The following is a 26,377-nucleotide window of genomic DNA, read 5'->3' on the forward strand; positions in this document are numbered from 1 at the left end:
ATTGTAAAATTTCACTAGGTTGTTGTTGTTGTTGTACATGTTTAAAATCACGGAGTAAGGGTTCTCCTATCTAGATTTTAGAGTAGGTGCCTACACTGCCCGATGGGTTGGGTCGTGACATGTATTTTGTATAACTACTAGTATAGATCGATAACAAGACAAAGAAATGCAATCTACTTAGCCCACTACCCTAAGTTGTATCTTCTACATCGATTCTATCTAAGGTCAAGTCCTCAATAAGTTGAAACTGTTCATGTCCTATATGTCCCCAATAATTCTTCTGTCTACCTCTACCTCTACCTCTCTTAAAATCATTCATAGTGAGCGTCTCACACCTCTGTACTGAAGCATCCGAACATTTCATCTTCACATATTCGAACTATCTCAATCTCGCATTTCGCATTTTATTTTCCACCAAAACCACTCTCGCCTTCTAATTTGGTGCTTTCTGATCCCTTGACCCAAATGTTCTCATTCCACATACAATTATCATCAGTTATGGTAAATTATATAAATAGAATTAAAATAAAATTCCTATTCTTTTTCCACTTTTGTTGCCAAAAAGAATGGACACTTTGCTTTATTTGTAAGCAGAAAACGATAAGTATCACATCACTTACTGCGCACCCACCACAAGTAAAGGGATCATTAGAAGCATGGAGCTAACAGCAGATGAGCTGAAGGCATATGACGGGACAGATCCATCAAAGCCAATTTACGTGGCGATCAAAGGGCGCATCTTCGATGTGAGCGCCGGTAATTCGTTCTATGGTCCCGGTGGCGCCTACTGTATGTTCGCCGGAAAAGATGCAAGCAGAGCACTTGCAAAGATGAGCAAGAACGAAGAAGATGTTTCCCCATCTCTTGATGGTCTCTCCGACAAAGAAATGGGTGTTCTCAATGATTGGGAGAAGAAATTCGAAGCTAAGTACTCAATTGTTGGAACTGTGATTTCTTAATCACTTTTGGATCTTGTGCAATTATGAATAAATAAATAAATATAGGGAGGGTTTCCTGGTGAATGTATTGCGCATCTCCTGTGGATCTATTTGTGTAAAGATGAAATTAACTTCGAATAATTTTACTCTTGAGATTGCTCTTGTGTTTTGTGTCAGACAAGTTAACACCAAATGAAGCAAAGTATATTTGGTAATCGATTGATGTTTGGGATTTGAAAACTCTGTGTATTTGAAGTACAAACACCATTTTTGGATGTGATTGCTTAATTATTTTTATTTGTTGGTTAATTGCTAATCTCTATGTCGTTATATATGAATAACCCAGGCTATGTAATTTAAATTTGAGTTTTCGAAAGGGTTAGACTTACGAAAGTAGAAATTGAAATTTATGGGGAGACGTTGCTTTCTATTTCACATTTGTTCAACATTGTTGACTTTAAAACGCTGCGGGAATCCTTTCTTTGGTGATTCTAAACTCTCTCACTTTTGGGTATCTAATTAATTGTGAATTCCTTGTCATGAATCAAATGCACTGCATCAAGTTTGATGGATCTTACAAATTACGTTGCTTGTCCAGCAATTTTGTGATCAGCAAAAAAGATGCAAGATGGATCAAATCAGGTTATATAGGAGGGAGTTGATCTAATAGTAATGTCAAAATAGATATGTTCTTTTGTTTTTGGTTAACAAGGGAATTCATAGTCACTATCCTTCGGGTTCATGTGTGTAGAAAATAATTCATGCTTCAATGTAATAGCCCACAAATTACATTAAAGAGGTAAAATTAAGCAAGTCATCTGTTACGAGCTAGACCGAGAAAGCATGGTAAGAATTTTAAATGTATGATCTCCATGTGGGATATCATTATCTCAACCAACTCGGCCACTTGCGGGCATCATTAAACAAGAAATAATTAACTCAAAATTTTGAATGTCAAATCACCAATCGCTTTATGAATAATTTCATAATCAAAAAGTACATGTGAGCTCTCTATAAAATATAAGTATAAATATAAATAAGAGAAATGTTATAGAAAAGAAGAGTTCCACTCACCATCAATATACAAAATAATGCAAGCCATTTCTATGAGGGATGATTCAGGCCATTTACCCTCCTAATCGTTTTAAAAGCAGTATTACACCATTCTTCCTCTATATATCCCTAAATGCTCCATTGGACAGATGACAAGACTCAGGAGTTTATTATTTTACTATGATCAGAAACGGACAAATATGATTAACAAAAACAAACAATGCATTTTTCACAAATCTATTGGAGAGAAAAGCGGCGCTCATTTAGTCAAACTTTAGATTCCCAATTTCATAATAAAAAGTCGCAGGCAATGGTGTACATTTCCTTCATACCTAAAGTATTATTCTTTTGCCCGCTATTCTCAACCTATTTCTTTTTATTTTTCCTTGCTGTACAAATGGAAAGAAAGTTAGATACACAAATAAAACAAAATAATATATTCCTCTTCTTAGAATCCATTATTACTGCTTTATTTTCGCACAAGTTAAAAACTGCAAATTTTATGAAATTACGTCAGCTACATTTTACTTTCCGTTATCCTAAAAAGACCGAAACTTCTGTGAAAGGTGTCACTCGACTTCCATTGCCTCCTCTCCTCCATCAATGGCTCTAACCACCAACGTATCGGTCACGGGAAGTAAGCTTTTAAACTTTGCTGACAGAGCAATCGATTGCAAAATAAGCTTAGTCAAATTCAATGTCTCAACATATCTTGAGTTGAGAGGTGTGATGTATCTTACATTCAACTTCAGATTATAGCGGTTTCTTTCTCCTCCTTCCTCTTTGTTGTTCTTTTATTGATACGAAAGGGCTTAACAGGTAGATCTATAAATTGTACAAGTGAATCAAAAAGAAATCACGTGTAGCATTACAAAGTCACATACCAACCAATCTATGTTAGTACTGAGGGTGACCTGTCCCTCTTCTCTGATCATTAGTATATAAGAATATGATCACGGCAAGGAAAAAAGTTCCACTAATTTAATCAGTTTGTCAAAAGATATCACAAATATTTCCATCTTTAAGAAACTAAAGTTCTCCAAGATTTACATTCTCTAGTCCAATAGTAGTGTACATATCCTATAAAAGATTTTTTTGCCCACTCCAAGTATATAATAGCTGATTTACGTCAGCAAGAATGGCAATGCTACCTGAGGCAGAAACAGGATGTTCACATATGCTCCAAGAAACTAATGGAAAGTTGTCACAGCAAGATGGGATGGAATGGCATCATTCCTGTTCAAGCCAATGAGCACACCTTGTCTGGAAAACAGAGAGTTCTGAGATTTTAACACATTGAATAGAATGGCAAACATTACATGACATATATAACTCAATCTAGAAAAAGCAGAAATTGTACAAAAGAGATGGAGAGAAATAATTTTGGTCTCAATCCTTTTTTCTCACAGGATCCTTTTACTATCCCTATACATAGAACTAGTCATTGTTGAGGCTCCTTACCTTCTGCTTTTGTGATTGTTTCTCTATTTCCCTCAATTATATCTAGGGTTTCATGCACACTCAGTCAACAAAAACATTGTCAAGAATAATATCTAAGGATCACAAGCCAAAAGACTAAAACCTGATTCATATCAGCATAAATAAGACTAACTGCTTACCTTGGCCGGAGGTGCTACAACATAGGTGGCTGTCATCTGTGTAAGTTGTCTGAAGACCCATCATCCATGATCCAATTGATATATCCTCATGTGCATAACACTTCAATGATGCACTGCAGAACAGAAAAAATTGAACACTTCTAAACAAATACAAGACACTAGAACCAGTAAGTTTTCATCAACTCAAAACATCAAATAAGAAGAACAACCAGTGTTATGGACGGCGAAAGGTGACAAAATGCGATAAGGGTCTGCCTCGCCACGCGGTGAGGCACTTGCCTTTTTGAATTGAGGCGCCAATTAATACCAAAAACTTAAAATATTTAATTGCATATATAAATATCCAAAATCCCAATAGCAATAACATATATTAGCAAATATTTCAATTCAAAAACTAATAGTAAATAAATAATATATTAATATGTATAAACTAAATTAGAATTTTTTTTTTGTAAATATAGGCAGATTGTAGTCAGTAGCTCCGGAAATAAAAAAACAAAGCACACTGCACACTGCTGTGCTGACTGCATACGAAAGAAGAAGAAGAAAAGAAGAAGTAAAAAAAGAGAGCTGAAAACGTACCTATTGAGGTCTCGAATTGAAGAACTGAAGAAGAAAGAAGAAGAGAGAAGAAGTACCTGCTGAGTGCTAACTGCGAATAGGAGAAAGAGAGTCGCAAAGGAGAAGAGGGTCTCGAAGCTCGCTACTGGAGAGAAAAAAGGGAGTCAAGAGTCGTAGGTTTGCCAAAACTCCAAACAAACCCTAATATTGCTTTTTAATTATTAAATCAGAGGCCTTTCAAAAACAAAAAAAAAAGGTGGCGCCTTTAGCCCTCGCCTCGCCACTCACATGTCGCCATTTCCTTGCCTTGACTCGCCTTTTCAATGTCGCCTCGCCTTGCCAGTAATAGGCGAGAGGGTTGCGCCTCGCCTCGCCATTCGCCAAAGGCGCTCGCCTTTGAGAACACTGGAACAACTCAACCAAGAATTTCCATATATAGGAGAATGATATCAAATGCTTAGGTAATTTAGAAGTCTCGGCCAAGCCCTTCCACTATTACTTGGCACTTATCAAATATTCAAAGTCTCTTGACCCATTTGGTCATGAGAATTTCACTTTTTTCCGTTTTTTCACTTTTATTTGAAATCCAGCATTTGGCCATGAACTTTCACTATATTTCTCTCTTATTTAGGGCTAATACTTTTGAGCCGAGGGTCTTCCGGAACTAGCCTCTCTATCTCCATGAGGTAGTGGTAAGATCTGCGTACACCCTACCCTCCCCGGACTCCACTTGTGGGATTTCATTGGGTATGTTGTTGTTAGGACAAGTACATTCAAACAACCAAATATTATCTGCATAAAATTATATCCAAACACAACTCAAACTTCAAAAATTTCAAATACAATGAAATAATTTTGTATGGGATTTAATCCATGACATTATGTGACTATTACTCTTTTAGAACAAATTTGATGGGATGTTTCAGGTAAATTAGTCAAGTTAGATGAGTTTGCTCATTTTTAGAAATCAGGGGGTATAAACAACATTTTTATAAAAAGTACATTCAAATTCTAAATATTCTTTGCAAAATGCCTGGCCAAACACAACTCCAACCCCAACTTCATAAGTTCCAAGTAATGTGAAATATTTTTGGTTTTCATGGCCCAACGCCCATTTGAGTTCTTAAAATCTTCTTCAGTGTTTTCTGTTATCAACCTATAGTAATGCTAATTTTTGTTTTGATAAATATCTACAGTAATGCAATAATGATAATTTTAAGGGCATTTTTCACTTTTCTTGTGCTGGTGGACTAATTCCAATTTTTTTGTACCTCGTTGTAGTTTAACCATGTTTTCTTAAATAGACTGAAAAGCTACATTAAGCCCTTCCCTCTAAGGGTGTTGTAGGTAAACTTAAGTAGGCCCTTCTAAAGATGTTTTAGGTAAACCTAAGCTTAGATTCCGATAGAATGTTCCATTTTTTTTCCACATTGGTTAAGTTGTACTCTTCAGCATCAAGAACATGCTGGTCACGTTCAAAAATTTCCAACCCTAACCAAAATTATGAGCTCCCTATTAATTCTATAATTTGATCTACATCTTCTATACAAAGTTGTTTACACCAAAAAAGTAAAAATACTAAACAATTCCATTTTACTTTGTGACTGGAATTAGTTCTATCTTCAAAACATCTTCCATTTCTTTCTTTCCATACTGACCACCATATGCATGATGTATTAGCTTCCACCACTTCTTTTGAGTATTGCTACCCCCCCCCCCCCCCCCCTTCTGATCCATCAACTAAAACGGTCAGAAGTGTGTTCTGGCATAGTGCAGCTGGAGCTTGTGATGTTGAGAAAAAGCTCCCAGATCTGTGTAGTGAATTTGCAGTGTAGGAATAGATGTTTGATTGTATCCTCTGTCAAAATGCATAGGAAACATCTAGGGACTAGTTGGATTCCTTTCTTCTGTAGGACTTCTTGAGTTAAGCAGGCTCTTTTGATGACTAACCATGTGAAGCATTTCACTTTGGTGGGGATCAGTCCTCTCCAAATACTCTTCCAGTGATGATGGTAGCCTCCAACCCCAACTTGTATTCCTTTATTGTAAGCATTGTTTACAGTGAAGTTACCATCCTTGTTGTGCTTCCATATAACTCTATCTGGTGCATTTGTGAATAGGTTGGTCCCTCAATCTTTCCAATAGAGAAGCCACTCTATCAACTTCCCAATCATTCAATAGCCTCCTGAAAGACAGGTCTCAGCCTTGAGTTGTCCAGCATTCACATACTCTGGATTCAGGATTGTTGCAGATTGAATAAAGATCTGGGAATGACTCACTTAGAGGAATTTGATCAATCCATCCTCTCTCCAGAACTTAATCTCGTTGCCATTTCCAACTTTGAGAAACACATTTTCTTCCATAGAGTTCCAGGAACACATTTTCTTCCATACTCCCCATCCATAGGGTTTTGAAACTACCTCTGTACACCATGGGATTAATTTCCCATACTTTGCCACTATCACCTCCTTCCATAGTGTTCTTTCCTAAATAGTATACCTCCGCAACCACTTCATTAAATGGCTGTGCTTTTGGATTCCCAAATTTCTAATATCCAGTCCCCCTCTTTCCATGCTCAGCAATTCAGGAGTGTTCGAACGAGACCGAAAAACCGATCCGAACCGATAAACCAAGTCAAACCAATTTAATAAACCGAAAACCGGCTCGGTTTGGTTTGGTTTGGTTTTATATTTTTAAAAACCGATAACATTTGGTTTGATTTGGTGTTACCCATAAAGAAAACCAAACTAAACCGAACCGAACCGATAAATATGTACATATTTAAAATATTATATATGTTTATTAAACTTTATCTATTTTTTAACTTCTTCATAATTTAGGACCATTCCAAGAAAAAAGTCTAGCCCATGTTCCCCAAGCCCATTTACGTTTAAAGTAAAATAAATAAAACCTTACTGAATAGTTAGCATAAATAATTTTTTCCCTCGTTAAATTTTCAGTTTCCTCTTATTTCCTCCCAAACCCTGTAGACCTCTATTCTACTCTCAGTCTCTCACGATAACAATTGAGTGCAAGAAGCTTTAATCCCTGTAACTCTATAACTTTTTCTTCCTTTTACTTTTTTGGTTACTTTTTGTATGTTTCCTACTCTTTGTTTGTGTAATTAATTTTGTCTTAGAAGTTTTACTTGAATGAATTGCTTCTCTAGTCTTTCATCTTGTATGTGTTTTTTATTTTATTTCTCTGTTATTTTAGATTTTCTCCACTGATTTAGGTTTTTTCTGTTGATTTAGTTTTTATCTAATGATTTTGGATTTCTCTATTTATTTAGATTTGCGGATACTTTTTTTCAGATGGAAACTACAACTACTCAAAAAGAGGTGGAGCCAATGGAGGTAACCAACAAAGTATCTCCAACTACTTTGCTGGAACCTGAGCTTGACGGTGATAAAACTCGTGATATTACTCTCAATCATGCTAAAAAGCGGAAACAAACAACTCTTTGTAACCCTGATCGTAGCCTTGTGAGTAGTGACAGGAGAACATCCGGCGTTTGGAAACACTATACTGAATATCTTGATAAATGGGGTAAGAAAAGGGTGAAATGTAACTACTGTACTAAGCAACTTTGCTTCTGAAAGTACGAATGGGACTTCAACGCTATGGAGACATTTAAATGAGGTTTGTCCTAATTACCCTCTTAGAATTATTGACAGAAATCAATCAAGAATCAAGGTAGTTAAAAAAGGGGAACAAGCATATAATACGTGTACAGTAGAAAAGGTTGTGATTAACGTTAATGAGATTAGGAGAGCCATTGCTGAGTTTGTCATTATTGACGAACAACCTTTTAAAGTTGTTGAAGGGGAAGGTTTTGGGAGATTAATGGCAGTTGTTTTGCCTAATTTTCAATTACATTCTCGCTTGACTGTTGCTAGACAATGTGTGAAAATATATCAAGAAGAGAAAAAAAAGCTTAAAAAGCTTATTCATAATCAACGTGTATGTGTTACTAGTGATACATGGACATCACTTCAAAATCTAACTTATATGGTTGTCACTGTCCATTAGATCGATGATGAGTGGAATCTGAAAAAGAAAATTCTCAACTTTTTCCAAACATCAGATCATAAGGGTGAAACAATTGCTAAGGGGATTGAGGTGTGCTTATTTGATTGGAAAATTGATAACATATTCACGGTGACCTTAGATAATGCAACTGCTAAGATTCTGCCATTAAACACTTGAAGAGAAGAATTGAAGATTGAAAAGGAGGCATCTTAGGAAATGAGTTCTTACATGTTAGATGTAATGCTCATATTCTAAATTTGATCGTGAAAGAAGGACTTGGTAAACAAAATGAGTCTATTTCCCGGGTAAGAAATGCTATCAAATATGTTAAGTCCTCAACTGGAAGGTTTGATTCCTTTAAGTCATTTGTCGAGAAGGTTAAGATTGACACTCATGGTCTTTTGACTTTAGCTATTGAGACTAGGTGGAACTCTACATATATGATACTAGATACAGCTGCAAAATTTGAAAGGGCATTTTCAAGAATGTATGATGATGATCACAAGTACCTCATGTATTGTTTAAAAACAAATAATGTGGGAGGGCATCTATCGATAGATGATTGGAAGAATGTTTAAGTTTTCATTAAGTTCCTTGAGATTTTCTACCAGATAACTTTGAAATTCTCAGGAACTTCATATGTTACTTCTAATTCTTTCTTCTATGAGATCTTTAATCTTCAAAAGATAATTTACAAATATGTTCGTAGTGAAGATTCTATTTTGAGTGGCATGGCTAAAAAGATAGAGCTTAAATTTAACAAATACTGGGGTACTTTTGTAAGTATGAACAAGTTATTATTCATTGTTGTTGTTTTGGATCCTCGATACAAATTGAAATATGTGGAACATCTGTTTAAAAACTCTTATGGTTGTTTGGTGGGAGCCGGAAAATCGAAAAAGGTGATGGATACTTTGAGTCGCTTGTATGATTACTACATGAGTTCTTTTTGTGGGATTCATACCGATAAAATTGGTGGTCAAACAAGCTTGAATGATGAATTGATACCATGCATAGTGACGAGATATGGCAATCACAATGGGAGAAATATTTGGCAGATGAAGACAATACTAAAAATAAATCAGAACTTGAGAAGTACTTGGTAGATGATTTGGAAAAGACCAAAGAGTTAGATATTTTGGCTTGGTGGAAAGTTCTTCGGCTAGATATCCAATTATTTCTAGGATGGCAAGAGATGTTCTTTCTATTCCTTTCTACTGTTGCTTCTGAATCAGCTTTTAGCACCGGTGGTCGGATTCTTGACTCTTATCGAAGTTCTTTATCTCCAAAGAAAGTAGAAGCTCTTATTTGCACTCAACAATGGTTAAGATCAACTTCCAAAGAATGCAAGCTTGAAGATCTTTTAAAAGAAATTCAGAAACTTGAGATAGTTGAAAAAGGTAAATTTGCACATTTAACTCTTTATGAATGTCTTTTATGTTTTAAAAAGTTTTAACGCCTACTTTGTTGAACTTTCTTCTTTCTTTTTTCAGAATATGCTGGCACAACCTTGAGCATTGATTAGTTTGGATGTTGCAATTGAAATTCGTAGTGCAATTGTTTTTCTATTTGGTAGTTAATTTTTAGGTTTTTGCTGCTGCTTCACTTGATGTACTTTTGGATTATGCTATTGACTTGTTTTTTGTATTTAATCACACTTTTATGCAAGCAATTAAGTGATCTTTCTCTGGTGACAGTTGGGTATATGGTTCTTTTGTGTTGAATGTTGATCATTCGGAGGACTGTTTAAAGACCTTGTTATTTTTCTCAACTTGATTAATGAAAAAGTAATGTATATAATTAACCTTTTATGGGCTAGCCTTCTTAATTTTATTCTTGTGGAGGTTGTACTACTATGCAGTAGTTGTTATCTTCCTCGTGGTGAAAATTTTGTAATTTCTTTCGAGGCTATTTTTGCATATGATGCTGTGCTGATCCGTGCTTTCAGTTTTCTTTCAAATAGTTTCATTTTGGAGAAAGGTAAAGTAGCAAGTGTTCTATTGGCCACGGCTGGAATGCTTCAATTACTTCATGCAATAGTGAAAAAAATGATGCTTGTTGAAGGACTTCTTTTTGTTCTGGTGGTTCCTCTTCTCTGATTCGGTATCGAACTTGGACAGTCAAAAAAAGCTGTCAATTCTTTATTTTTGAAGTCATTTCCTTCGTGGACCGTAGGATTTGAACAATCCACCAACTTATGAATTTATGTTGCTGATATTTTGCCCTTTTTAGAGCTTATCATTTTAGCTTATATACTTTACAAGAACATCAGACATAGTTCCAATCAGGATATATTCAAGTTTGTTATTATTGGAACCATATTTGCTTCTCTCTTATAGCTCTAGCTTGGACTTTAAATGGTAACTTATTTAGCTTATATACTTTTCTTCTGTCCTCACTATCTCTGAACGAGTTCAGGTATCTTTGAAGATTAATGGCAGTTGTTTTGAAATTCTATTGATTTACAGTATGAAGGTAGTAAATAAGTTTGTCAATTTTTTTGCATTATAAAATATATTATTTCAACCCGTAAAAAATGAACCAAACCGACAAAATCGATAAAACTGAAACCGATAGAATTGATACTATAATGGTTTGGTTTGGTTTGGTTTGAATATTAAAAAACACGCCTTAATTGGTTTGGTTTAGTTTTAGCCAAAAACCGAGTCAAATCGGACCATGAACACCCGTACTCAGCATCACAATATTCCATTTCACTAGAAAGTAGCCCTTGCCCTCTCCCTCTTTGCCTCCTTTCCGGAGGAAGTTTCTTCGAAGTTTGTCCGGTTTTCTAACAACTTTTGGAGGAATTGAAAATAGTGACATAACATAAGTAGGTAGTGAATCTAAAACAGAGTTTATCAAGATCACTCTAAGACCCAAGGATGGATATGGAGCCTTCCATCTTGACAACTTCTTTTCTACTTTTTCCAAAATTCCATCGCATATCTCCAAAGCTTTATGTTTGCTCCCTAGTGGCACTCCCAGGTAGGTTGTTGGCAATTTCTCTACTTTACACCCCAGAATGCTTGTCAATCCTTGAATCTGAGGCACCTCCTTGACTGGGATCAGACTGCTTTTTTCCCACTTAACCTTTAAACCTGATATTGCTTCAAATAAGATCAGAATCAACCTGATGTAGTTCAGTTGTTCACCTTCTGGCTCACATAGAATGATAGTATCATCTGCATATAGCAAAGGACAAACGTCCTTTCTACTCCCTATTCTGTCTCCTACATGGAAACCCTGGATCCACCTATTCTCTGTAAGCTATTCTCACCATGCTGTCAAAACCTTCCGTTGTTAGAATAAAGAGAAAGGTGATAGTGGATCACCTTCTCTCAATCCCTTTTCTGATGCAAAGAAGCCAACAGGTTCACCATTTACCAGTACTGAGAACCTAACTGTTTTAATGCACACTTCTATCCATTTCATCCACTTACTGCCAAAGCCCATTTGTGTCAAAACATTCCATAGAAATGCCCAATTTACATGATCATAGGCTTTCTGGATGTCTAAGTTGCATAATAAACCTGTATCTCCACCTTTCATAATTGAATCTATGCACTCACTGGCTATCAATGCAGCATCCATGATTTTTCACCTTTTTATGAAAACCATCTGATTTTCATTGACCAATTTGATCACCACCTTCTTTAGTTTTTCTTCCTGTAATTTAGCTATAATTTTGTAAACCCTTCCTATGAGACTGATTGGCCTATAATCATTTAACTCTGAAGCTCCAAACTTTTTAGGAATTCGAACTATGAATATTGAATTGAAGCTCTTCTCAAAATTCTGATTGGAGTGGAAATGTGATAAAAGTGTATGTTATGTCTTCCTTCAAAACCTCCCAAAAAGTCAGGAAGAAAATCATTGGGAAGCCATCCGGTTCATGTGCCTTCTCCTTAGCGCACATCCTAATACTTACAAGGATTTATTCTTCCTCAAAAGGTCCTTGCAATCATATAATTGGTCTTCTCTAGTTATCATAGTAAGATTTTGAATGCTCAAATCAGGTCTCCAACGTTCAGATTCTTTGTATAAGTCTATGTAGAAGTTTTAGACAACCTCCGTGATCAAAGATGGATCTTTCACAATGTTACCTACAATCTCAAGCTGTTCCATAGTATTGAACCTCTTATGAGAGTGGCAATTCTGTGGAAGAACTTTGTATTATTGTCTCAATGTTTCAACCATTGTACCCTGGACCTTTGTTTACATGTTATCTCCTGATTCTTGTCTATCTCTTCAAAATCCATGACCAAATTTGCCTTCTGTTAAAATTTCATCATCAGTAAGCACTAAGCATCTTGTGTTCCTGTATTATCTCTCATTTTTCTATCTGGCTTAAAATGTCTTCTTTTCTTTGCTTCTCATTACCTTTGGTTTCTTTGCTCCATTCTTTCATCTTTACCTTTAACAATTTCATTTTCTCAGCTAATATATATCCTGCTCTCCACTCAACTTTTAAAGAGTTCCACCACCGAGATTGAAAATAGATTTTTTTTCATTCCCAACAACCACATGTTAGGATTATAGGATTATGATCAGATGCTATTTTTGGTAGCAGATTTTGTTTAATGTGAATGAAGCATTCCCCCAATTGTGCACAATGAAGAAATCTATCAATTCTTGAAGCACTCCTGACTGTCCTCTCTTCTCCAAGTATAAGATCCTCCAAATAAAGAAGGATCAATCAGCTTCAGATCCTCAATACAAGAGGAGAAAGCTGTCATAGCACCACTAAGTCTTGAGGCAGTTTGTTGACTTGTTCTCTCTGATGGATATCTAGTAACAATAAAGTCTCCGCAAACTATCCCTATAAACCTTCTGACTGACCTCTCTACTACAATCAACACATGCTGCAGTTATGTGCCAACTGAAGTCTTCACTTACCACTGTGAATTTTCTAGTTAGGCTTTGCCTGCCAATCTCCACCAATTCCCTTCCACACCCTTTTATCCCACAACATTGCAATTCCACCACTGCTCTCCATTGCTTCCTTATGAACTTCTCCCATCCATTTATTGTCCCATATGTTCAGTATTAATCCATCAACAGTACCCTCCAGCTTTACTCAACTAATACCTAAATATATGCCCACCACTGATGTAATAATTTCCTTACAATATCCCTTTTATCACTCCCATTCAGCACAATCACATTACAACAACAACAAGCCCAGTATAATCCTACAATGTGGGGTCTGGGGAAGGTAGAGTGTACGCAGACCTAACCCCCACCTTGAAAGGTAGGGCGGCTGTTTCCGAAAGACCCTCGGCTTAAGAGAGAAGAACAAGAGAGGAAAAATAAGTAAACAAGACATAGGTCAGATAGAACCAAGCATATCGAAAACAATATAAAAATATGAATAATGAGAGCGAGAAAGTTAGGGTAGGACAGGCCGGAAAAAAAGGAGCATTAACTACTATAGATAAATAGGATACCCAAAGTATACCGGACCAACAAATGTAAGCAGTAATCAAATGCAGAAATCAAATGTTAATAAACAAATGAAAAAAATTACGACTACTATGGTGAAAAGATAAGCCACCTAGCCCACTATCTTAATCTGAGTCCTCCACAGCCTCCTATCTAAGGTCATATCCTCGGTGAGCACAATCACATTCCATGAGATTATTTTCACTCTCATTTATTGGTTAGAGCTAAAACCCTCCCACTAGATCTTGGTTCTCCGTCTTTGAAATTCATATCAAAGAACAAGTTTCTCACCTCTTTTTGGGACAACATTGTTACAGTTTACTGTCTTCATCTTCCCCCCTTTTCCAGTCTCCTTTTCCCTCCTTTGATCTAGCTTGATTAGCATGATGTAGGCTTTCTTTTGCATCCTTTGAAATCGACACCAAATTGTTGACCCAATTATATCATGTTTGCTTGGACCCATTCCGTGGCATTTGCAGCTAAGTCCTCCTCCTGTGCGCTATTGTCAACTGTAAAGGTTCTGATTCTGTGTACATAACCAAGAGAGAATTTGAAAAATCCATCTCTCCTTCTCCATTAATTTGAATTGGATTGTTCTCCCTTATTGATCCCCCTTACTCCTGAATTATTGCAGGTAGTTGTAACTGATTATCCTGCTCTTTCTCTCCTTTTTCCTTTCTTGTTTCTCCTATCGCACCAAGTTCTCCCTCACCTTCGAATCCAACGAAGTTCGAACAATTGCATGCCTCTAAGTTTGACAGATTAATGAGCTCAATGAAAGGCTCTGTGAAGAGTTTTTGTTTTTGTTCTAGGCCCAATTCTTTTGAATCTATTTTATCCTATGTTGCTTGGATTCTCCAAAATTGTTGTCGCATCCGTGTCAGATTCTCCAAAATGCACTACTTTTGGAGTATCCGACACGCACCCGTCAACATTTTTAAAAGTCCGAGCAACGTAGATTTTATCCTTCAGTTTATTTTATTTAAAAGGAATGGGCTTTCCACCATCTAGTCCATCACTTCAATAAACTGTCAAGGTCTTTTCTCTTTCTTTTCTTACTCCTTCCCGTTGTCCGCTACTGGGACCCCCAACCCGCTTCAATCTCTCTCTTGAAAGGGTCCCAACTGTGGACACATGCCTTCTCAGGAAAGGACACCCCTTTCTGTATACATCTATATCCGATATATATATATATATATATACATACACACACACATCATCTCTTCCATTTTGGTGAATAGCCTCTGTAGATCTAGTTGTACTAGGGCTTGACCTCTCTCCTTGGCTGTTGGCTCCAACAGTCATCTTCTTCAGTATCTTTTTCTGGTAGGTTGTCAGGTCTTCACAACATATCGGCATTAAAAAAACTAGGTTTTCGCCCTCAACTTCTATGGAAGGCGGGACTTTTTTCTCTAGGCCCTATTACTCTGATTCTGGCCCATCGTAAGTGGTTTTTGTGCTCCATTTCTTCTCCATTGTCCAGCCACCATCCACATTTGTCTCCTATCTTTCTCATCGTTTCCAAGTTCCACAGTTGCAAAGGAAGCCCCAAGACCCTGATCCAATACCAATCAAATTTTTTGTATCAGGAAAAGCTCCCTTTGTTGAATGCCATGAGTCCAGTTTGAGGATTTGGTCTTGTCACTTCCATTCTCCCATCAGAATGTGCTCTGCCGCTCTTCTTGACTGAAACTCAAAAAGGAAGTTGAACCATCTATGTCATACACCTGGATGTTTGGTACTCTCCTTTCCACGTCGGAATCGCCCATCTTCCAATGTCGTTGCGTGTTGGAGCCTCTTCTCCACCAATGAATCTCCCAACCAGACGTCTTCTTAGCTGAGCATTATCCTCCTGACTGACGGATTATACCTTGTTCATGGGTTCTTTTCTTGCTTCAAGCATCCGCTGCTCCCATTTAAGCGTTGCCCCCCCCCTCCCAAACCCCTTATTTTGTTCCACCTTGTATCACCTTTGTAATAAATATTCCCTGTGTATTTGACATTTATTAATAAAATCTTCAATTTTGTGAACCAGTCTCCCCCACAACTCATTAAATTGGTTCTCGAGAAGAATGATAATTGTTCTGTTCTGGCCCTTAACAGCTATAATTGAGATGTAGCAGCCAATTTATTGAACTTTTGTGTGAGAAATATAGGGGGGAAATATTATTGGATTGTGTATCTACATTATTACATAGAGACCCTATTAATAGTCACTACAATACAATTTTTTACCAAGTAGGATACTACTTACTATTTCTATTCCTATTAATATTCCTATTTCTATTCCTACTCTAAGTAGGATTGTATATACATTTCTTATTCTAACACTCCCCCTCAAGCTAGCACATACAAGTCATATATCCCTAGCTTGTTACAAATGTAATTAACACGAGGATCAAAAAAGGCGGACATATGTTATTTTAGCCACGAGAGAGAAAATATCACTGTAATCCAGCCCAATATCTGAGTATACCTCTTTTTCTTCTTTTTATTTGGCAAAAGTAAACCTGAAACAGAAAGAACTCAGATCTCTCAAAAACAATGCAATGGCGCTGGAAAGTGCTCGAAATCTGGTATAAAATATATGGAACGTCTCGAAATCAAGAAATAAGTAGATCTTAAATAAGAAAGTCATTGTTGGTCGGAACATGTGCATGCGCTGGATTATTAGATTTGATGGCTGAAAGTGGTCACAATCTGAGAAATAAAATTATATGGGTAGGGTCGGAATGATGGCATGACCCTATTGAGAAAGAGAATGATATGGGTAGGTCAGAATGAGGGCACGACCCTACTGGAAAATAGAAATTATATGGGTAAGGGTCGAAATGATGGCAAGTCCCCACCCAAATAAGAAAGTAGTTACCGAAAAGATAGCACGGTGCTACGGAAATCGAATATGAAAAAGTAATCACCAAAAAGATAGCATGATGCTACACCAATCAGATATGAGAAAGTAGTCACCGGAAAGATGGCACGGTACTACACAAATAAGATATGAATAAGTAGTCACTAGAATGATGCACGGTGCTACACAAATCAGATGTGAATAAGTAGTCACTAGAATGATGCACGGTGCTACACAAATCAGATATGAGAAAGTAGTCATAGGAAAAATGCACAGTGCTACGCAAATTAAATATGAGAAAACAATCATCGAAAAGATACATGGTGACCCTGACTTTTGTTAACATAATCATTAGCTAGACTACAATAGCCGCCCGCCGCAGCGGAAGCTCTTTGATTCTCTACCAAGATTGTAGGCTCTGATACCATGTGAGAAATATAAGGGGAAAATATTATTGAATTGTGTATCTACATTATTACACAGAGACCCTATTTATACACTACAATACAATCATTTACCAAGTAAGATACTACTTATTATTTCTATTCCTATTAATATTCCTATTTTTATTCCTCCTCTAAGTAGGATTGTATATACCTATTCCTATTCTAACACTTTTGATTGCAATAAATGTAGGTTGTCCTGTCTCTGCATCTCCACGATTTAAGGATTTTTCCCTCATTATTAGAGGCTTCTTGCATACTTTTGCACAGCCATAAAAGAACTCCCCTGCTAATTGTCACCCTCCTCACTGAGAGTAGCAATCTCTCAAACCAATTGAACCGAGCCTCTGTGCCTAAGAAGGAGGTTGTGATATCAAAAGACTTTGACCCCATTCTGAAAACAAGTTCGATTATCCATCTCTGGAAGAAAGGAAAGAGATTTGTAGAGGTTTTAGAAGAAAAAGTGGAGTCACTGATGGTGGAAGACCACCAGAGAGGAGTTCAAAACCCTAGGGTGACTTCTGAAAGTGTGCATAGGTAAGTGTGCCTGAGAGCTTTTTTTCCTTTTTTGTCTACTAGCAATGTCCCATTCTTATTTGCTATTTTGGCTGCCAAAAAACTTATTTAAGAGAGAGAGAGAGAGTGCGCATTGGTTAGCTAAGTAGGCGCGAAACTACTATTGTGTATGGAATAAATGCTCTTAAATTTCTGAAAAATATAGATGATGAAAGTGATTTTTCCACCCTAACATAGTGGCTAAAATGCTTACTTGTGATGGAAACTAGTATAAGACCTGGTAGTGTATTTCTTAAATAGTTTTGGGGTACTTAGCTAAAAAGAGTATGAGTATTGTGAAAAATATTGGAGAAGAACATTATTGAATTGTGTATCTACATTATTACACAGAGACCCTATTTATAGACACTACAATACAATCGTTTACTAAGTAGGATGTTATTTATTGTTCCTATTCCTATTCTTATTTCTATTCTAAGTATGATTGTATATACCTATTTTTATTCTAAAACTCCCCCTCAAGCTAGTGCATACAAGTCATATGTACCTAGCTTGTTAAAAATGTAATTAATACGAGGACCGATAAAGGGCTTGGTGAGATATCTGCAAGTTGATCACTCGACTTCACAAAATTGACAATCAATCTCAATGTATTTAGTCTTCTCATGATACACTGAATTTGATGCATAAAGCCAGTCAATCTCAATATGCTTAGTCCTCTCATGAAATACTAAATTTAATGCATAATGTCGATAAAACACAAAGAGAAAAAATTACAATGTTGAACTTCCTGAGCCTGAGAAGACTCCCCTTGAGCAACAAAACCAAGTGGTTGCTCCATATAGACTTATTCCTCGAGATCACTGTGGAGAAAAACATTTGTAATGTCCAACTGATTAAAAGGCCAATGGAGAATGACAACCATAGATACAAAAAGGTGCACATTTGCTATTTTAGCCACAGGAGAGAAAATATCAATGTAATCCAGCCCAAATACCTGAGTATACCTCCTTCTACTTTTTTTTCTTGTTTTTGGCAAAAGTAAATCTGAAACAGAAAGAAAACATAGTGCTCGAAATCTAGTATAAAATATATGGATCATCTCAAAATTAAGAAATGAGTGATCTTAAACAAGAAAGCCACCGTAAAATTGGTCGGAACATGCTCATACGCCAGATTATTAGATTTGATGATTGAAAGTGGTAAGAATCTAAGAAATAAAATTATATAGGTAGGGTCAGAGTGATGATATGACCCTACACAAATAAGAAAGTAGTCACCAAAAAATGGCACGGTGCTACGCAAATCAGATATGAAAAAATAATCACCGAAAAAATGACATGGTACTACACAAATCGGATATGAGAAAGTAGTCACCGAAAAGATGACACGATGCTACACAAATAAGATATGAGAAAGTAACCATCGAAATGATGCACGGTGCTACATAAATCGAATATGAGAAAGTAGTCGCAAATTAAATATGAAAAAGTAGTCACCGGAAAGATGCAGGGTGCTACGCAAATTAGATATGAAAAAATAGCCACCGGAAAGATACACGATGACCAAACTTTTGCTAACATAATCATTGGCCAGGCGGGCGTCATATATGGGTAATAGCCGCCTGCCGACAGCGAAAGCTATTTGATTCTCTACCAAATCCCAAGATGGTGGAGACTCTAATACCATGAGAGAACTATTGGAGAAGAATATTATTGAATTATGTATCTACATTATTACACAGAGACTATTTATAGACACTACAATACAATCCTTTAATAAATAGGATACTATTTATTATTCTTATTCCTATTTTTATTCCTATTCTAAGAAAGATTGTCTATACATATTCCTATTCTAACAAGTATCCTTAAGGTTTTCTACATAGATTACAGACCCCAAAAAGGTCTCTATATTTTTTTGTGCAATATCCCACACTGGACCCAAACTTCTGCAAGCAATTAGCTGCAACATCTGGTTGACCATTCCATTATGCATACCATGGACAATCTGGATTGAGAGGAATAGGAGATGTTTTAATGGAAAAAGGAGCAACATCAACTAGTGAAATATAGATGCTTTGAGAATATGTATTACTGGACAAATGCAAAACTCTGTTATCAATTTCCAGGGTATGCTAGACTAGTTAAGTTTTATAGGGATATAACGTAATCAAGTATAGCTTTTTTGTATTTTGCTGCAGCACCTCTTGGTGCTGCTTTTAATAAAATGATGCTCAAGTTGGTGTGGAAACTACGAAACAACTTCACCTAAAACTTAGGTAGACACTAATATATCATATTTATAGCCCATTCAATGCATCCAAAATAATTTGCATGCTCCTTCTAGAAATCCCCAAATTAAAACAGCAAGAAGACGATTTAAATATAAAGACTACAAATACAAGATAGCGAAGGCATGGATATGCAGGTTACTCACATGTACTTTGCAAATCTCTATCAAATTGTCCTACAAAAGTGACTATCCTCATTGATTTATGGGTAAAAGCAAACATCCCTTTGAGTTTTTGTGAATTGAAGAATATATGTGTTCCTTTATATATGTATTATATTAGTTCCAATTTATTTGTGTACAAACAATGCTAGACTGTTATTTAAGATCATTACTTATGGTTCGAATTCTAGTACTACCAAAATGCAGAGGTAGGAGAGGGGTTAATGCCACATTTGTTTGCACTTAATGGGGTCTGAATCTGAATGATCCAGACATTACACCATTAAGTGTATTGGTTTTCATTAAGATTTAAGCATTTAATGGGTCTGAATAGGTCTTAATCATTAAGATCTAGAACAGTCTTAATATCATTAAGATGTATTCTTGTGTGGATAATATTTACCATCACTCTTATTACATCTCACACCTTTGCGCATTCGGAAAGAGGAAAAAATATTTTTGGCTTGCAAAGAATGAGGTTGTGAATTATTTTATTTATTTTAATTAGTATCAGTGTGATGTTCATGGAAAAATTGGTGTGGAAATACGGAGGAAGGCCGAGGGCAAAATTGGGAATTTTGGAAAACTAGTTTTGTGAATTACTACTAAGACTTATAGTTTTGGGCTCAAAAAAAAAGGATAATAATAATAGGAGAAGTTGAGGCCCAAAGCAAGGAAGGCCCATTACCCATATATTATCTATATAGATATATCATCTAGATCACTAGAAGCTTCAAGAAAAATCAAAGTCATCAAAACTAAAGAGAGAGTGAGATTAGGGCCGAACTTGAGGGAAAAAAAGGGGAAAAATTTTCAAGTTCTTCAACTTTGATCCAAAAATCTCGTCTTTCTCAAATTCTTGCTAAGTTCAAGCTCCTCTTCAACGTGGTATAATTGGGTAAGCGAGAAAAACTAGGATTGTGGCAAGTCGAAATTTGAAGAATAAGGTAAGAATTCTATCTTCTCATGTTATGGAAGAAGTGGGTGTGTTGTAGCTAGTAGAATTAAGTGAAAATCATGTAATTGTGATGTATGTGTGTGTGACCATGTGGGTGTGCAAGTGGGTATGTGTGGCCGTGTGGGGTGATGGTTGGGAGAAGAGGAATTGAACTTTATTTAGCTTGTTAGTGGTGTCGTTATGGCGGTTATGGTGTAATTAATAGTTTCATGATTCGAGACGACCTCAAAATTGGTTACAAGTTGTTATAGGGGATTATGTGATTTTAGTATGTTTATATGTAATTATGGAAGTAGAATTCTATTATGGAAATTATTGTCATCCTTAACGAATTTGGAAGAAGGTAATGTGATTTTGTAGTTTCCTTGTGTTCGTAGAAGTTTTGGATGGATTATGGTTTTGGTGGAATTTTTGGTATATTGTATGGAATAATGTAAATTTCTTTTGAGTTATGTCTAAATGGTTTCAAATTAGTTAGTGAGTGAATATGAAATATTGATATTAGTGGCAAGGTGTGAAGTTGGAGTAGAAATTATTGCTTTATGTAACAAAAAGAAAGAAGAGAAAGAAGAAAGAAGAAGAAGAAGAAAGACTACTAATGTTACAATGTATTTTGTAGTGATTGTTGATGTTGTCGGTATTGTTGTGGTTGTTGTTGTTGATATTTCGGCCGAGTTAGATTCTCGGGGATGTTGAATGTATAGAGGAGGTGCTGTCCAAATTTCTGTAGACAAGTGAGGATTAAAATTGAACTCTTAAAGGCGTATAACTTACATTTGGTAATCGTGACCATTTGTAGATTTTGGAGAAAACGGGAGTTGAGTTGGAGTGAGCGTAAGAAGCGGATAAGGTATGTAAAGCTCTTCCTTTTCTTCTTTTGGCATATCCTAAGTGTAGTAGGTTGTAATTTGAGTCTCGGGAAAAATTCTGCTCATAGGAATCCGAGCTTGAATTTCCTATAAATCCATTCAGTGAAATTGAGTTAAAAACTCATGTATGTTGGAAAGAAATGTGCAAATATCCATAACTTCTAATTATGAGACCGGATCATCCTATACCCTCGATAGATGACTCCGTAAAGCCAAATGTTTGAAATTCACGTACGTCACCTCGGCTTGGCCGGAGGTGGGCCCACTAACTCCAAAACTCACCTATGTTTTCCTATTTAGTTTATTCTTGTATAACATAAAGGGGTAACTTTTGTCTATGATTTTCCCTACTAAAAAATAATGTCCAAATCGTTCCATTATGATCTAATACCCATTTTGGGGCCACCAATATGATTTTAGAATGCTTTATATCTATATGTGTTGCATTTATTCCTCACTACTCCGCTCGTGCATATTACTATGATATCGTTCGCCAGAACCCGGGCCGGCTTTATGATCGTGCGCTCTATAATGTGTTTGGCAGGATGATGTGTTACAGGTCTCGAGACCTCGCCATAGGGCCGAGTACCATTTACAGTGTTATGATGTGATATGGCATATGATATGTTCTGACGATATGGTATGTTGTGATGATATGATATGTTCGGGGTTTGTACGGAGATTTGTAACCTTTTGGAGTATGATGTGTTGTGGTACCAGCGTCGGGGTGGTGACCACGTTCCTGAACCTTATGCATGTTTTTTTTGTTTGCAATTTGTATATACATTTCAATACAGATTTTGGATGTCCTAGTTTGGTAAGTGCTCCTCGTACTTTTCCTCTTAGCTACGGTTTGAGTTCTATATACTTCACGCTTTACATACTCAGTATACATTTCGTACTGACACCCTTTTTTTGGGGACTGCGTTTTATGCCCGCAGGTACAGACGTTCAGGATCCGTCAACGTAGGCTACATACTTTCTGCTACTACAGAGTGCTACTTTGACTCGGAGCCCGCATTTTGGTATATGTCTTTCCGATGTACCCACTCTTGTATATTTGACCATTGGGTACGGTGGGGCCCTGTCCTGTCATATGTTTCCGTTATGTTTTGGTAGAGGCCTGTAGACATCAGTGTGGGTCATGGGTCGTGTATGTTCGTTTGTTTATGACTTTTGTTTTAATACGGTCCCTTCCGTTATAATGGCCAACCAGCCCATATGTTTGTATATATGCTCATATCCGGCGATACGTGTTCCATCGCCCCTTTTGGTTTGATATGATATTTTCTGCACGCGCGACCGCTTAAAATAAAAATTGCCTTCTGTTCTGATAAAAAAAAAGAAAAAAAAACTAAACCGGAATTCTCTTGTGATATGACGATTTAGTATGTAAGTTCGTTTGGGTGTCCAAATAAGGCACCAATCGCGGCCCCGGAGTTGGGTCGTGACAACTCTATCCACAATCACCTGCCGCCACCACTAACCACCTCTGTCGCCGCCACCACCATCATTGTCAACTACCATTACCATCGACTACCACCAACTACCTCTGTCATCACAACCACCAACGTTGCTAATTAACTACTATTATTAGCTGCTACCAAACTTAACTCCTCCACCATTATAATTGCATCTATTGCCGCCACCACCCCCGTCTTTGTAGCAACCGCCGCCTCCACCACCACTATCAACTATTATCACCACTATAGTCAATTTCTACTACCAACAAACTCTGTCATCACAACGAGCACTACGGTCAAATACCACTATACATTCTTTGATCACCACCACCACCTCCACCACTACTACACTACCAGCACTGTGGTCAATCTCTACTATTAAACACCTCCATCATCATAACTAGCATTGCCGCCAACTACCACAAACACATCACCAACAACCACACATTCTTTAGCCATCACTATCAACCCCGCCAAATACTGACATCAAACAACTTCATCATTACAACCATCAACACCACCACCAAATCGTCACCATTATGATAGTCACCACAACACTCCACCGTCACAACTATCACCACCATCATTACTAGCCACTAACAACAACTATTACCATCACCACCACCACTAGAAACTAGCTCCATCATCACTAGCAAGTATAAGTGTTTCATTTTTTTAATCAAATCATGATTTTATTTTATTAATTTTTATTTGAATTGTTTATTTATTATGTACATATAAATAAATTGTGTACATTCAGATGTTGAGAAACAAACCGTCTTAATCATTCAATATTAAGATCTAGAGACAATATGTTAATCATTCAGATGTGCATTCAGATTCAGACGTCTAAATCTTAATGAAAACAAATGAGACCTAAGGCATCCTTAAGAATCCTGGCAAATAAAGCTAATAAATACTGATGATGTGGACAATGGGGTTTTGCTATTGCAGGGTATAGAGAGGCCACAACACACCTACCCACAAATTCGGAGAATCAGTTGGTAGCTGCCACTGAAACACATTAGCATTCAAACAAAACCAAAGCAGGTTGTACATGTATGGCCAACCTTTTTTTTTCAAGAAACTATAGCTAACCTGTTTATGTTAATATACTGCGCCAAATTTTTAGAAAGCACCAGAACTGAACCAGCAGCATGTCGGAAGTACCTGAAAAGAAATTCATGTCATTTTAGAGTAGAGAGGTGTGAAAGGAACCAAGAAATTCGGCAAGGTACATTGACAATGTGGAAGATGGAAATTTGGCCAAAACCACCAGTTGAGAGTTTCAATTGGAAAGAGGAATATAATCATTCTAATAAGCATGCACACAAAAAACACCCAAAACCACAGCAACTAAGGAAAATGCAAATAGTAACTGAAAAACAATTCAGCATGCTGCCAAAATTAGTGAATGTTAGTGTTAACCCTATTCAATTGAGGAATAATTTAACAAAATAATCTAACTAGATGTCAGATATGATAAATCAGTTTCAAGATCTGCCACTTCATAGGAAGATAGGCAGAAAGATAAAGTTTACTAACACAATATCCGGAAAAACTTGTACATTGGCTAGATAGATACATTCATGACACTTGAAGAATAAATTCAACCAAGTGAAATTCATTCCAATCAAAACATCTAGCAACTAAAATTACTATACATAATTTGAGATGTGAGAGAATATAAACCTGGTTTATTCCCCAGAAACAGACTTAAAGTCATTTGGACCCTATAAAGCATAAGCTAATATAAAAGCCAGAGTACCATATACAGCAACAAGGAGGCATCGCTTCCTAGGACTCAGTAATACTTACGATTTCTCATCTCCGAATTTCCACCATTCTGGTTCGTACCATGCCCTTCCCCTGGAAAAGGTGAAACTTTAATGTTTAATGTATTGCATACATGATATTAAGCTGAGCAAAATCTGAAAGACAATCTTACTCTTCCGAAACTACTTCTCCAGATTTCATGCATCCAATGTAAGAACTATCTTGACCACGACGGTTTTGGAGGAGCTCAATCAACCCATCTGATGGAATAAAGTTAAACAGAATGTTAGAAAAGCTCAAATATAGGGGCAATTAAACATAATTCTAGATTAAGGATAAGCAAGGATTTTACCAAGGTCAATATCAATGTTGTCATCAACTTTCACATAAAACTCTGCATCCCAAGTTTGTATTGCTGAACTAAAGAAATATTTAGCCTTCTTGGGCAGTTCCTCATGGGCTTCCTCATGACTTCCCTTTTAATAATGGGGAAAACATAGTTAAGCAAAAGTAAGCTGCATATGGAACAAGTTGTCATGACAGTAAAACAAAATTAGGAGAATGTGTGCAGACTAAGCTCTAATGATCATTTATGCACATGACTTTTATTATTAACATGTCATTTCCGTAACCAACATGTCTATGCAGCAACTATTTGGGTGGAGCCCAAGTAAAATTATGCCACAAAAAGATACAGATAGGTTAGACCAAAATGAATACAAACAAACTTACTAGAATCAAGAAATCTTTTGTTGCTCGATTTTCCTCATTAATATTGCGGTCCAAGCTATCACCTCTGTTGGGACTGCCAAGTCAAGTAATCCAGAGATGAACAAAGCCACTAAAAGGTCACATAAGCAGAAATGCATATTTCCAGTTTTCAGTATGTAGCGCAAACCTCCGACCAATTACAAATCGCACGACCACTCCTCTTTCTTCAAGTTTTGACAAAGCATCAACTGTCACGGAAAAGAAAATATAGATGTATCAGATGCACCAGCAATACCAGAAATTTTAAAAGGAAAATCTCCAGATTTGCCTTTGTGCTATTTGGAATTGCTCAAATTTGCCCTCCGTTACACTTTTGGTCCAATATACCCTTGTCGTTAGCAAATCGTATTTCTTTGGCCTTGTCGTTAAGGGAGCCCAAGCAAGAAATGGGTAGACTCCACATGTCCAAATTCTTTGAGAAAAAATGTCCAAATTTACCCATCAACATTTGACTAAGGTTTAAAATGAACCTCATATTGGAGCTTCCTTAGAGGTCAAGGTTAAAAATGAGATTTTTACCCAAGACGGGGAATAAACACAAGCAAAATTGCTCAATTTCAGCGCTAGTACAAAAAAAAATTGACGCTTTCCCCTTTTCATAATTGATCCAGTAACATGAGAAACTTAT

General features: G+C 36.6%; 2 protein-coding genes across 4 annotated transcripts in view; one reads left to right on the forward strand and one right to left on the reverse strand.

Moving 5' to 3' along the window:
- The first annotated feature begins 542 nt into the window (after positions 1–542).
- On the forward strand, positions 543–1,178 carry LOC129890843 (probable steroid-binding protein 3). The gene has a single exon (XM_055966307.1). The coding sequence runs from the start codon at positions 657–659 to the stop codon at positions 957–959; it is 303 nt and encodes a 100-aa protein (XP_055822282.1). The 5' UTR covers positions 543–656; the 3' UTR covers positions 960–1,178.
- A 1,763-nt stretch (positions 1,179–2,941) lies between these two features.
- The window catches only part of LOC129889125 (hydroxyproline O-galactosyltransferase HPGT3), a 29,252-nt gene continuing 5,816 nt past the window's right edge, over positions 2,942–26,377 (reverse strand). The window contains exons 5-13 of one of the 3 annotated variants that reach the window (XR_008766804.1): positions 25,877–25,937; positions 25,711–25,783; positions 25,331–25,454; positions 25,151–25,238; positions 25,021–25,071; positions 24,301–24,372; positions 18,456–18,505; positions 18,236–18,321; positions 3,636–3,723 (exon numbers count right to left, since the gene is read on the reverse strand). Coding sequence is in view for 2 of the 3 variants with exons in the window: in XM_055964295.1 (XP_055820270.1) it covers positions 3,232–3,254; positions 3,611–3,723; positions 24,301–24,372; positions 25,021–25,071; positions 25,151–25,238; positions 25,331–25,454; positions 25,711–25,783; positions 25,877–25,937 (605 nt within the window). In the remaining variant the exon portion in view is untranslated. Of the gene's footprint in view, positions 3,255–3,610; positions 3,724–18,235; positions 18,322–18,455; positions 18,506–24,300; positions 24,373–25,020; positions 25,072–25,150; positions 25,239–25,330; positions 25,455–25,710; positions 25,784–25,876; positions 25,938–26,377 lie in introns of those variants that run through there. The other 2 variants (XM_055964295.1, XM_055964296.1) reach the window with 2 other exon arrangements.

This window comes from Solanum dulcamara, chromosome 5, assembly GCF_947179165.1.
Source record: "Solanum dulcamara chromosome 5, daSolDulc1.2, whole genome shotgun sequence".
Taxonomy (NCBI): Eukaryota; Viridiplantae; Streptophyta; class Magnoliopsida; order Solanales; family Solanaceae; genus Solanum; species Solanum dulcamara.